At 37.4% G+C, this 14,490-nt stretch overlaps 1 protein-coding gene and 1 long non-coding RNA gene across 6 annotated transcripts in view; both read left to right on the top strand.

Moving 5' to 3' along the window:
- LOC143050581 (patched domain-containing protein 3-like) overlaps positions 1-14,490 on the top strand; it is a 47,915-nt gene that overhangs the window by 18,553 nt on the left and 14,872 nt on the right. For all 5 annotated transcript variants that reach the window (XM_076223834.1, XM_076223835.1, XM_076223836.1 and 2 more), the window contains exon 10: positions 13,286-13,537. In XM_076223834.1, the coding sequence (XP_076079949.1) occupies positions 13,286-13,537 (252 nt within the window). The remainder of the gene's footprint in view (positions 1-13,285; positions 13,538-14,490) is intronic.
- LOC143050508 (uncharacterized) lies at positions 346-9,689 on the top strand. Its single transcript, XR_012970496.1, has 5 exons — positions 346-2,071; positions 2,659-2,742; positions 5,166-5,259; positions 6,348-6,447; positions 8,834-9,689. It is a non-coding gene; the product is annotated as an uncharacterized LOC143050508 (long non-coding RNA).

The raw sequence follows: 14,490 nt of genomic DNA, 5'->3' as shown, positions 1-14,490 counted from the left end.
GTTCCTGACTTGGTACAGGCACCTTTCATCAGACTTTATCAACCTAAGGAATGAATGGAAAACAACTGTCATGTTCCTGACTTGGTACAGGCACCTTTCATCAGACTTTATCAACCTAAGGAATGAATGGAAAATAACTGTCATGTTCCTGACTTGGTACAGGCACCTTTCATCAGACTTTATCAACCTATGGAATGAATGGAAAACAACTGTCATGTTCCTGACTTGGTACGGGCACCTTTCATCAGACTTTATTGTTGCGTCGCCACCACAGGCGTGTATCTCCAGTCAGCGCATTGACCACTCATAGGACGACGACATATCAAGGTGTATATATATTTAATATATACTTCTAAAAGGGGTTCGATCTGTTGTTATAACTCTAACTGTTACGGCTTTACAGAGACATAAAACTAATAAAAGTTCACACCCTGTTTATTCTGGTAGTAAGGCACAACATGAATTTATGCAGGTTAACAATAGTAAATATTTATACTATAAAGTAGTATGACATTATATAAACAGAAGAAGTCCCAAGAGGATACATAAAACTTAAAAAGGTATGAGATTTATCAATCTCATAGTTAACTTGCTATATTTCCGTTGAGGTGCATAAACACCTGAGGTTCAATTGCACCTAAGGTTTAGGTTACAGTCTATAAATGAGGTGCGGTTGCACCAAAGTTCAATTAATTAAGGTATATAAATGAGGTGCGGTTGCACCAGGGTTCAGTTACACCCAAAGTTCCTGTGCACCCGAGGTTCAAGTGACAGTATTAAAACGAGGTGCTGTTGCACCAAGGTTTACAATTTAGTAATAAAGGGTCATCTCTTATCCAGGTGCATTGCCTTAGCAATGTATATAATTTTTGCCGTATACGGTGCAGATACACCGAAAATAGATGTGGTGCGCCAAATCCAAACTTGGAAGCACCGCTAAATTTGAGTACCGCTATAAACGGTTTAAATGCAGTAAACGAATCAGTTGATTGGTAAAATCATCTAAATATAAAATGTAATTTATATTCATAACTTTTCTCTAACGGACCAATAAACGGAACTATTAAATAAATACTAATGCACCCGGTGCAATTTACAGTTTGACTCCCGGTGCCAACAAAGTAAAAGAATGGTTTCTTTTAATAGAAACACTCAAATAAAGATACCTAAAAAGGCATAATTATATTAAACTATTACGCAAACGTACCATCGCTACATCTGAAGAAATATTCTGCTGCGACATTATAAGAAATACTTTAAAAGTTAAACTTTATGCGACTAAAAATGAACGTGTCTCAAGAAAGTGAACTGAGAAGAATGACGTCACGAGTACGCTGACGTCGCTTTATATATAGAATAATATTAACCAATCAAATAATTCGGTTTGCGATCTCCGGGCAAACGTGCTCGTTTGCGCAAAGATGGTGGTTCTACGTATCCTCCGGGCACTTATGCACAATATTACAGATAATTCAGACTTCACAAAGGATTCACACCTAACTAGATGGATAAATAAATGTATTACAAAGTTAGTAATACAGGATAAAAGTCGTGACATAATATAAAGTAAGTGAAATTCCCAATGGAAGTGGTTCGTGTCCCGACAAAAATGGACATTCTGAGCTGCAAGTTAAAAGTGAAAGTAGACTAAAAACTACAATATGAGAGTAAATATTCACATGAATAAGTAATTAAACAATATAGAAGTACACAATTCTATGATTTCTACAACATCAAGTCATAATTATTGCATAACAAGCGTAAACTACTAATTTTGGAGTCCCTTCAACATGCATAAACGACATGTAAACAATCAATTTCCGGTGACATTCCAGAAATGTACTTTTAACACCAGATGTAAACAAACGGATACTTACAATGAAACCAGATTGGATTTAACAGGGGTGTGAATAACGAAATATCTTAGCAACAATAAATAATAACAATATAACATTTGAGACCATTTTAACTTATTTATGGATCATAAAAAGGACATAATAAGGAACCAATTTCTGGCCGGCACAACACTGCCCCCTCCTTAGTATGGATTGGTCTCCAATTGGATGGTAAGGTAAGACAAAAATATATTAACATCTATACAAGCCTAAGCGCTTACTATTAAGTTAAAAATATGTACATTATTTTTCAACCATACAATAAGTTAAAGAATATCTACAATCACAAATTATCAGATCTCTGTACTTGTTATGACTAACAAGTAGAATATATTAAATTCTATTTTACACATACATTTACCTATAGCCATTTATAATGTTTTCTCAAACTTGAAAACCTGAGAAAGGGAGTCACTTATACACACAAATAAAAATGTAACTGTTCATACTGTATGCTCAGTCGCACACACACATAGTCCATCACTATCACACATACTCATGCGCAATAATTATTATTTACAAGATATACATACAAGTACGTACCATTAAATTACCTAACTTTTAACTTCCTAACCTTTAACTCCAGGATTTACAGTAGAGGGCCAAGGATGCCACAGGACTGTGTAGTAAATTTTACAAGAAAAATATACATTATTAATGGTCCTCTGACCACTATATACAATAAAAATTTATAATATATACCATCTCATTCTATAAAAAAAAACCATTACTATTAATAATATAACTTTGTTTACTTTTTCAGACAATTAATTTATGCAGAAGGCATCATCAAAATTACTGGTACTTCAAATCAACTACATGTAACTACTACTAAATTTAAAGAAAGGTATTTATATTTATATTATTCTTGTCAAAAGATTTGCAATTTAATTTGAAAATTCTGTAAAAATTATTTACCTGTGATAAAATACACACTGGTATTTATCATAAAGTATCTACTATTCCCCTATAAAAACATAACAATATATTAATTTATACATATTATTTTTCTACTTAAAGTTAAATTTTACACATGAATAAATGAAAACACAAGTCATTATAGTCCAACAAATTCACTTGCTCCCGGTCTTCTTTCCTCTTCTTCCGGGGTCTTCTTAGCTATATAGTCCAGGTTTAAGTACGATCACAAGTTGATCGTTTGTAAGGTACTCTGTTGTACCACAAGTTTAGTATTTACAAATTGACATCGTATTCTGACTCTATCAGAGTTGTGATCCTCCTATTTATGTGGTCATGCAGGCCTTGAAGTTGGAAATGGTCCGTCTCTGCCCTCAGGTCATAGAGATATCTGACCACACGGGGCAGAGACTGAGAGGACCACTGGCTTCCCAACCTCAAATAGTTTAGGATGTGTCGGAAGTGAGCTGGGTCCCTGTCCAAAAAGTACATGGGGCTCCCATGCTCGTCCTTCCTAAACGGCCTCATGGTCGAACCTTCTTGAACCATCTCTGCCAGCAGAGAGCTTGGTTCCATCTTTAGGGTGGCTTTACTGGTCACAAACCTTGTACCACCAATGTCCAACACCACCCTACCAGATTGCACGTCACTCCACGCAGCCAGCTTGACATCAGTAACCCTCTGGCTTGCTAGGTGATCCCAGACCACACGGCGGGCAGGCTCAATGGCTGGAGCAGCCTCTGCCCTATCCTGTGTGGGCCTGGGGGTGACAGCTGGTGACTGAGGTGTGGGTTCCTCAACCCTAATGGAAGGCAGAGGAATACTGGGGACCTCCAGTGTCTCTTGGGGACCAACTCCAATACTGACTTGGTCTACGACCTCTCCATCCTCAACATCAGATGCTAAGGATGGGTTAAGGACGGTGTCCCCAGAGACACTGTTGGCTGGTTCCTCTGCCTCTATTGGTGTGGGTGAGGGCTCCCTAACAACAGTGGCTGTCACCCTACAGGGAGTAGGGCGTGGTCTTGAACTTGCCTGGGTAACTGAGATGTGCTTCCCACCCAGTGTTCTTGAGGTAACATAACTGGGTGGGTTGGGTGGTGCAACCCTAGCCAATGGTGAAGTGGTGGCGATGACTTGCCCTTGCCACTTCTTAGTCTTGCTCAAGCCTGGCTCGCTACTAGGCCTCTTCTTTCCCTTTTGGCCAGGAACGACTGTTCTCCTGGGTAAAAGCCTGGCCAAAATTTTATCATCAACGGTTTGGCGAAAATCAATTAAAACCTTCTTGGCTTCCTCTCCTGTGAGGCCAGACTGCCTAACCACCAAGGTTGTGGTCTGAGTCCTGGCATCACAGGTGCCATGTTTCTGGTCTGCCCTTCCCAAAAACTTGAAACACGAGTCACACCTGTGACTCACACCAGAGTGCTGTTCGATTAAATGTCGACGTACCACAGTCTTCCTGACAGCCACAAATAGGTCCTTGTCTTCATGCTGACATAGGGAGCATGCCCATTTGGTTACCTGTCAAAAGAATGAAAAAAAAAAACATGAATATTAAGACGTTAATATTACTGATGGTTTCTATAAATAACATACATAAACATGTAGAACAATAATTAGTTTTTAAGTTTATGCATTCCACGAGCACATTCTCTACAGTGGATGCTTCTTTAAACTTAAATTGTTGTCAACTCTAACAAGCAATTACTAATTATAGGCTTCTATGTTTATAGAACTCGTATGTTGAATGATCTACATTCAAAATTATGTTAAAACCAAAGTTAATATAACAAAGTTGATAGTTGCCAAAGTTTAATGTTGTGCAACAATGCATCATACATGGAACATAAAAAATCATATGCCAGAACAAATATGATTGTACCGTCTAAGAGAGCATTCTCTACATTAGAGGTTTCCACAATCATTATTTCTTTCATTTAAAAGAAATATTGTATTTCTACTTTAGTTTTATTCTTTAAGCATTTATTTTAAACCATGTTGGGGCCTTGCTGCCAGTGTACATCTTTAATTTATCATGGTGAACCACTTTTGGTTTAGATCTTGGTGTTTCTTGAACCCGGTAAATAACATCATTTAGTTTATGTGTAATAACAAAAGGACCACACCAGTCATTTTGTAATTTTCGGCTTAAACCTCGCTTTGGTTTTGGGTTATGCAACCACACACATGAACCTACATCATATAATTTATGATAAATCTTGTGGTCATAATATTTTTTCATAGTTTGACCAGATATTTTTAATCTTTTTCGAGCAAATTCATGTATAAATTGTATACATTCGGCCAGTTCATAGGCATAATTGGAACTATAAATCTTTATTTCTTCTTCAGGGACTCCAAGAACTAAATCTACTGGAAGGGTAATTTCCCGACCAAGCATCATATAACAAGGGCTGACACCAGTGGATTGGTGCACTGATGAACGGTATGCCATCATTAAGACAGATAAAAATTGATCCCAATTCTTTTGTCGCTCATCAACATAACTAGAGAGCATTTCTTTAATAGTATTCATGGATTTTTCTACCATACCATCAGATTGAGGTCGTCTGGTGGTAGTACGGGTTTTATCAATACCCAAAATTTCACACATTTCCCGGAATACAGTTGATTCAAAATTTGAACCTTTATCACTATGTAGACTACGGGGAACACCAAAGAGAGCTACAACACCTTCAACTAGCGCTTGGGCTACAGTGGGAGCCTCTTGGTCTTTAATGGCAAAAGCCTGGGTCCATTTAGTAAAATAATCCGCTATAACAACGATATATCTATTTCCATGATGGGATCGAGGAAATGGACCAGTAACATCTATTGCTAGACGTTCCATGGGCACCCCTACTGAATACAATTTCAGAGGGGCTTTGGGTTTCTTTATGGGCCTTTTACGACAGGAACAAGCATCACAATTTTTGATCCAATATTCCACATCTCTACGTAGGCCAAACCAAAAATATCTATCTCTTAGTTTGGCCAAGGTCTTTTTGATACCGAGATGACCACTTGAAGGGGCATTATGTAAATATTCAAGGGCGGTTTTTCGTAAGATAGCGGGAAGTAAAACTTGCCACACTATCCTACTTCCAGTATCATTTTCCCATTTCTGGTATAATATATTATTTTTCATTACTATAGAGTCCCATTTGGACCAATAGTGTTTTAACTCCACCGTGCCAGCAGAAACGTCCTGCCATTCCGGTCTATGACCATCAAGCTTCCATTTGAACAATTGACCAATAATAGGGTCCTGTCTTTGTTCGTCAGACAGAGATATATCTTTCTCAAAGTTTGTTTCTCCCGTTAACTTCGTTGAACTTCCAGAACTACCAGGTATTTCTGAATTATCACCCTTCTTAGTTTGGGACCTCGTTACTGCACAGACACTCAGGTTGTTTTTACTTTTGCTTTCGTCCACAACAGGGATTTTCGACAAGTTCCCAGGGGACTCTATCTGTTTGCTGATGTCAACTGTATCTAGTGAAAATTTACATGTATATTCATATTTACTTTCAGCACGCAGACAGTAGTTACAGCCAGTTTCGCAACATGGGCGACGAGACAATGCATCGGCATTTGAATGGATTCTGCCGGCTCTATGCTCGATTTTAAAATCGTAAGTAGCTAGGGTCTCTAGCCAACGAGCTAATTGACCTTCAGGGTTTTTAAAGTTGAATAACCAGCGTAGGGAGCCATGATCACTTCTGACTAAAAAATATCGACCATATAAGTAATGATGAAAATTTTTAATCGAGGCTACAACAGCCAATAACTCCCTACGTGTTACACAATATCTGCGTTCTTGTTTGGAAAAAGCTTTGCTATAGTAGCAAATAACTCTCTCAACCCCATTTTGGACTTGGGATAAAACTGAACCCATTCCATCATTGCTAGCATCAGTGTCTAAAATAAACAGGTCATCGGATGTAGGATACCCCAAAATCGGAGTACTTGTTAGGGCTTGCTTCAGAGTGTCAAAGGACTCTTGGCATGGCTTAATCCACTCGAACTTTCTGCCTGCCTCGGTTAAGCTATGCAAGGGTTTTGCAATGTCAGCAAAATTCTTAACAAATCTCCTGTAATAGGAGCACAAGCCGAGAAAACTTCTCACTTGTTTAACATTTTTGGGGGTTGGCCAATTAGTAACAGAATCTAATTTAGCTGGATCAGTGGCTACCCCATCGGAACTAACCACATGTCCAAGAAACTTCACTTGGTCTTTAAACAAATTACATTTTTGAGGGTTGATCTTCAAATCTGCTTCTTTGAGGCAATTAATAACCTTGCCTAAATTTTCTAGGTGTTCATCAAAGGACTTGGAAAAGACAATGATGTCATCCAAATAAACAAGACAGATTTTCCAGGACAAGCCCCGGAGAACTCTCTCCATTAGGCGAACAAAAGTGGCTGGGGCATTACATAGCCCAAAACTCATTTTTTTGAATTGCCACAACCCACTACCTGGTATGGAAAAGGCAGTTTTAGGTCTATCTTTTTCTGCTATATTTACATTCCAATAACCACTCCTCAAATCGAGCACCGAAAACAAACTCGCCCCGGACAATGCGTCCAAGGTATCATCTATACGGGGTAGGGGGTAGGAATCCTTGTAAGTCAGAAGATTAAGGCCTCTATAGTCTATCGTGAATCGAAGCTTAGGCTGGGTAATTAGTACCACCGGAAAACTCCAAGGCCCATAACCAGGTTCTATGATATCTCGTTTTGCCATTTCCAAAATTTCCTCCTCTGCCATTTTAAGTTTGGAGAATGGGAGGCGGCGAGGGGGTATACGAATAGGCCTTGCATCCCCTGTATCAATAGTATGCTCAACCAAATTGGTTGTACCAATATCTTTAGGATCTTTCGAAAAAGCATCCTGATATTTGATGAGGAGTGCCATAAATTGACATTTTTCTTCCTCATTTAAATTCTTTGAGCTGTTTTCATATAACTCAACTAGATGAACCGGTAACTCATCTGAAGTATTAATGTTGTTTAAAAATATAGGATCTATATCCTTTTCAGGAATTTGTATATCCCTATTTTCAACATTCTCCATTTTAGCCGTTATGGTATTTTTCTTGACTTTACAAATTTTATTTGTTAAGTTCATAAGTCTAAGGGGAATAACTCCATTTTCAGGTTTAACCAAGCCATGAGCCATTAAGAGACCTGTCTTTTTAACAAATTTTGAAACTGCACTAACCATGCCAGTTTCAATATTCACAACCGAATCCACTATCTTTCCAGGGACAATAATTTCAGCTTCAGGCGGTACAATAACGTCCTGAGCTATAGCAATTCTACATATAGTAGGTTGCATAGTTTTATTAAAATGGTAACATGGTATCTTGTCACCATTTATAGACAAACAACTTTTGCTTAACAAAACATCACAGTTATTAGGGGTAAGAAAATCTACCCCTAAAATTCCATCATTATGTATATCAGCAATCAAAACTTCATGATTTATGATATGGCTACCAATTTTTATTTCCACATTAAATTTTCCAATAAATGCGGAAGTTTCTCCAGTCGCAGTAACTAAATTTAAAGTAACTGGAGTAACTAAGTTCTGAGATGAGAGGGGGAGCTTCTCAAAAATCTTTCTATTAATTACCGTGACACTTGCACCAGTGTCAACCAACATATTTACAGGAAAGTCCTGTATTTTTGTTGAAACAAATAAACCCTCATCTCCGAACTTAGACACATTAAGTGCAACTATCCTGGGCCCTGACTCATTTGTCTCACACCGGCCCCCGTGCTCGACAAGTCCCGGTTTCCCGAGTATCCCTGCCCATAATTTTGAGCTGTATTGCTATTTTGGTCATTGCGACCATTTTGGTTCCTGCCATTGTTATTATTCTGACCATTATAACTATTGTTCCTATTATTATTTCCAGAGCCATTGTTATTATTCCTATTCTGATAATTACCCTTATTTTGATAATTATTTGACCATTGTTTATTATTGCTATAATTGTCATTTGTTTTTCCAGGTTGAGAACTCTGAGCTGATTTGACAACTTGTTTGATGTCATTAGTCAAAGACTTCATTTCCTGGCGGAAACCATCCATGAAAGTCTTTGTAAAGGACTCAGGATCATCAAGACAAGCTGACTCATTAGTAGCTACTGCATTCATTGGGTGACCACGATACCGATTGGTCTTCTGTTTATCTGCAACTCTATAGGCCTCAAGCTGTAGTGCCAAAATTTCAGCTTCAGCAATGTCTTTGCTCTGAGCCTCTCTTATTCTTAGCCTCATATCTGACTCCGGCAAAGCATCTATAAAGTGATCCCTTGCCAAAGTAAAGATTAGCGCTGGTGGCGCATTTGGATACGCTTGACGAGTGAGCTTCTTAATGGATTGTGCCAGTTCAGATATAGACTCTTCCTTACGTTTGACACGTGTCTGTAAATTGGCTTTGAAAATCTCAGCTCGGTTCATTGATCCAAACCTTAAATTGAGGATCTGAACCAAGCTTTGATAATCTTTCCTTTCCATGGGGGAAAGTTCAGACAACAAGGTTCTGGCATCACCTTTGAGGCTACCAGCTAAATACAGGGATTTAGTGACATAATTCCATGCGTTCAACTCTGCTAATATCTCAAATTGAGACAGATAATCGTCAAGATCTTCGGTACCGTCATAATATTGCGGTTTCATTTTAATGGACCCATTGATATTTGAATTGGACGTTTGGTTCTGATGTGGAGTACGTACCCCGGAATTTGATCTACCAGCTACTAAACTAGATACTCCAGGAGCCAGTGTGGATGGACCAGACCATCTGTTAGCAGTTGCTAAATTGTCATTGTTATTATTGTTAAATAAAACATTTTGGGTGGGAAACATATTGTTGGAGTTAGTTGCCTGCTCTAAATATTGAGTTGTACGTTCACCTTGCATGTGTGGGGGAAATGTACTGTCATTGCACTCAGTTATTCGTTGGTCAAAATCAACCGACGAATTCCTGTTCACATGAGTTTGATCACCTGACCCCAAACTGGGAACATGAGGTGGGGTGACCTGAGCACGTAAAGCTGCAATATCTCGGTCAACTTTATCCATGGCCTTGTTGGTCATATGCTGCATTTCTTCTTTGGTATTCTTAAACATTTGGTCTATTTGATGAAGAAAGTCATCAAATTTGTTTTGCATTAGTCTCTCTACATTACTATAGTTTGGTGTAGAAGCACTTGCAGAAGGGGTATTGCAAGTAACTTCATCAACAACATGCATGTCCATTAAATTAGATGGACAGCTCATATCTTGATCAAATTCAATCAAAGAGTCTGAGATTCTGTTATTAAAAATAATTTCTGAATCATCCATTGTAAATATTATTCACAAAAATCTATCAATTTCAATAGTAACCAGTTGGTAAAAATTTAATCACCACAATCAAAACAGTGGGTTAAAAATTTAAATACATTAAATGGGAGATAACTCAGTTAGTTATACATCCCACCGAGGATGCCAAATATGTTGCGTCGCCACCACAGGCGTGTATCTCCAGTCAGCGCATTGACCACTCATAGGACGACGACATATCAAGGTGTATATATATTTAATATATACTTCTAAAAGGGGTTCGATCTGTTGTTATAACTCTAACTGTTACGGCTTTACAGAGACATAAAACTAATAAAAGTTCACACCCTGTTTATTCTGGTAGTAAGGCACAACATGAATTTATGCAGGTTAACAATAGTAAATATTTATACTATAAAGTAGTATGACATTATATAAACAGAAGAAGTCCCAAGAGGATACATAAAACTTAAAAAGGTATGAGATTTATCAATCTCATAGTTAACTTGCTATATTTCCGTTGAGGTGCATAAACACCTGAGGTTCAATTGCACCTAAGGTTTAGGTTACAGTCTATAAATGAGGTGCGGTTGCACCAAAGTTCAATTAATTAAGGTATATAAATGAGGTGCGGTTGCACCAGGGTTCAGTTACACCCAAAGTTCCTGTGCACCCGAGGTTCAAGTGACAGTATTAAAACGAGGTGCTGTTGCACCAAGGTTTACAATTTAGTAATAAAGGGTCATCTCTTATCCAGGTGCATTGCCTTAGCAATGTATATAATTTTTGCCGTATACGGTGCAGATACACCGAAAATAGATGTGGTGCGCCAAATCCAAACTTGGAAGCACCGCTAAATTTGAGTACCGCTATAAACGGTTTAAATGCAGTAAACGAATCAGTTGATTGGTAAAATCATCTAAATATAAAATGTAATTTATATTCATAACTTTTCTCTAACGGACCAATAAACGGAACTATTAAATAAATACTAATGCACCCGGTGCAATTTACAGTTTGACTCCCGGTGCCAACAAAGTAAAAGAATGGTTTCTTTTAATAGAAACACTCAAATAAAGATACCTAAAAAGGCATAATTATATTAAACTATTACGCAAACGTACCATCGCTACATCTGAAGAAATATTCTGCTGCGACATTATAAGAAATACTTTAAAAGTTAAACTTTATGCGACTAAAAATGAACGTGTCTCAAGAAAGTGAACTGAGAAGAATGACGTCACGAGTACGCTGACGTCGCTTTATATATAGAATAATATTAACCAATCAAATAATTCGGTTTGCGATCTCCGGGCAAACGTGCTCGTTTGCGCAAAGATGGTGGTTCTACGTATCCTCCGGGCACTTATGCACAATATTACAGATAATTCAGACTTCACAAAGGATTCACACCTAACTAGATGGATAAATAAATGTATTACAAAGTTAGTAATACAGGATAAAAGTCGTGACATAATATAAAGTAAGTGAAATTCCCAATGGAAGTGGTTCGTGTCCCGACAAAAATGGACATTCTGAGCTGCAAGTTAAAAGTGAAAGTAGACTAAAAACTACAATATGAGAGTAAATATTCACATGAATAAGTAATTAAACAATATAGAAGTACACAATTCTATGATTTCTACAACATCAAGTCATAATTATTGCATAACAAGCGTAAACTACTAATTTTGGAGTCCCTTCAACATGCATAAACGACATGTAAACAATCAATTTCCGGTGACATTCCAGAAATGTACTTTTAACACCAGATGTAAACAAACGGATACTTACAATGAAACCAGATTGGATTTAACAGGGGTGTGAATAACGAAATATCTTAGCAACAATAAATAATAACAATATAACATTTGAGACCATTTTAACTTATTTATGGATCATAAAAAGGACATAATAAGGAACCAATTTCTGGCCGGCACAACATTATCAACCTATGGAATGAATGGAAAACAACTGTCATGTTCCTGACTTGGTACGGGCACCTTTCATCAGACTTTATCAACCTACCGAATGAATGGAAAATAACTGTCATGTTCCTGACTTGGTACAGGCACCTTTCATCAGACTTTATCAACCTACGGAATGAATGGAAAATAACTGTCATGTTCCTGACTTGGTACAGGCACCTTTCATCAGACTTTATCAACCTATGGAATGAATGGAAAACAACTGTCATGTTCCTGACTTGGTACGGGCACCTTTCATCAGACTTTATCAACCTACCGAGGCGAATGAATGGAAAACAACTGTCATGTTCCTGACTTGGTACAGGCACCTTTCATCAGACTTTATCAACCTAAGGAATGAATGGAAAATAACTGTCATGTTCCTGACTTGGTACGGGCACCTTTCATCAGACTTTATCAACCTATGGAATGAATGGAAAACAACTGTCATGTTCCTGACTTGGTACGGGCACCTTTCATCAGACTTTATCAACCTATGGAATGAATGGAAAACAACTGTCATGTTCCTGACTTGGTACGGGCACCTTTCATCAGACTTTATCAACCTATGGAATGAATGGAAAATAACTGTCATGTTCCTGACTTGGTACGGGCACCTTTCATCAGACTTTATCAACCTACCGAATGAATGGAAAATAACTGTCATGTTCCTGACTTGGTACAGGCACCTTTCATCAGACTTTATCAACCTATGGAATGAATGGAAAACAACTGTCATGTTCCTGACTTGGTACGGGCACCTTTCATCAGACTTTATCAACCTACCGAATGAATGGAAAATAACTGTCATGTTCCTGACTTGGTACGGGCACCTTTCATCAGACTTTATCAACCTATGGAATGAATGGAAAATAACTGTCATGTTCCTGACTTGGTACGGGCACCTTTCATCAGACTTTATCAACCTATGGAATGAATGGAAAACAACTGTCATGTTCCTGACTTGGTACTGGCACCTTTTATCTTTGGAGGTGCTACAATAAGTCTAAAAGTAAATTTAGTGTTGAGCATTATGAAGCATCACTTTCAATTTTTTGCAGAAAGAGGCCACATGACAAATGAAATTACTGTTTTGTAGTGTGAAATTATTCAAGATTAAGTGTCACTGGTTTATTTTATTTTTGTAATTATAATTATCTATTTCAGTTATTACCTGCCCTGAGGTCTTTTTGTATCTTTGCTGCATTTGGAATAATAGCTCTCTATGGTTTGTCAACAACATTCTTTGTATCTGCCATGACAGTGGATGTTAAAAGGGCTGCAGCCAGATTGAATGCTTGCTGTTGTTTTTACAAACATAAACCAGAATATAAACCCAACAACTGTAGCCAGAAGGAATACCTGCCAGCATTTATACTTAAGTTTTATGCTCCAAATCTCCTAAAGTTTCCAGTGAAGGTATTGCATTTAGATAAAAACTATATCAAACTGTATTTTTATGCCCCAATTATTAGCATTATGTTTTCTGGTCTGTGTGTCCGTTCGTCTGTTCGTTCATCCATTAGTTTGTCCGTCCCGCTTCAGTTTCAAGTTTTTGGTCGAGATAGTTTTTGATAAAGTTGAAGTCCAATCAACTTGAAACTTAGTATACATGTTTCTGATGATATGATCTTTCTAATTTTAATGCTAAATTAGAGTTTTTACCCCATTTCACGGTCCACTGAACATAGAAAAGGGGGATCCATGTACTAGGGACACATTCTTGTTTCATACATACAATGAATTGAGGTATTTTGGTGTAGTGATATTTTGTTTGTTTCACCCAAAAAGTAGTTACTAAGTATGGGTGCAGAATATTTAGTACTTTATGTCTGGATACAGTAGTTAGATTTTGGCGTAATTTAATTCTTTGTTCAATTAGCTGTACCTATTGCCATACTAGTGGATTCATTTTATGTTTGATCTTCTTCAACTTTAGATGAAGGTTGCCTCTCATTTAAATTTGGATCAATCAGAAAATTAGAAATAAGGGACAGTTTTGTAGGGACTTGTTTAATTATCCGATATAACTTCTTGTAGCATTGATTGAGCATTCATTTTTCATCAGATCAACTTCAAATTTGTATGCAACTTTCTATTCCTGGTAATCATAAAACTCAGATGAGTCTGTTCATCAAAAAAATCTGAAATAGGGGACTTTTCATTTGTGAAAAAAATCCCATATAAATTATGCATGGTGTTGGAGCTTTCTTCTGTATATTCAGTTAAAGGTCATCCAAATTTTTTTTAAAACTATTACTGTGAAAGTACTTTTATTCATTAGGAACCAATTTTCGTCGTTTTCGTGGATGACTTCATCCACGAATTTAAGTGTCCAAAGAAATAAAACAATGGTCAAGATACAGAAAGAT

Source organism: Mytilus galloprovincialis, chromosome 1 (assembly GCF_965363235.1).
Source record: "Mytilus galloprovincialis chromosome 1, xbMytGall1.hap1.1, whole genome shotgun sequence".
Lineage (NCBI taxonomy): Eukaryota > Metazoa > Mollusca > Bivalvia > Mytilida > Mytilidae > Mytilus > Mytilus galloprovincialis.
Note: the sequence above shows the minus strand (reverse complement) of the source record. Positions and strands in the feature narration are given on the sequence as shown.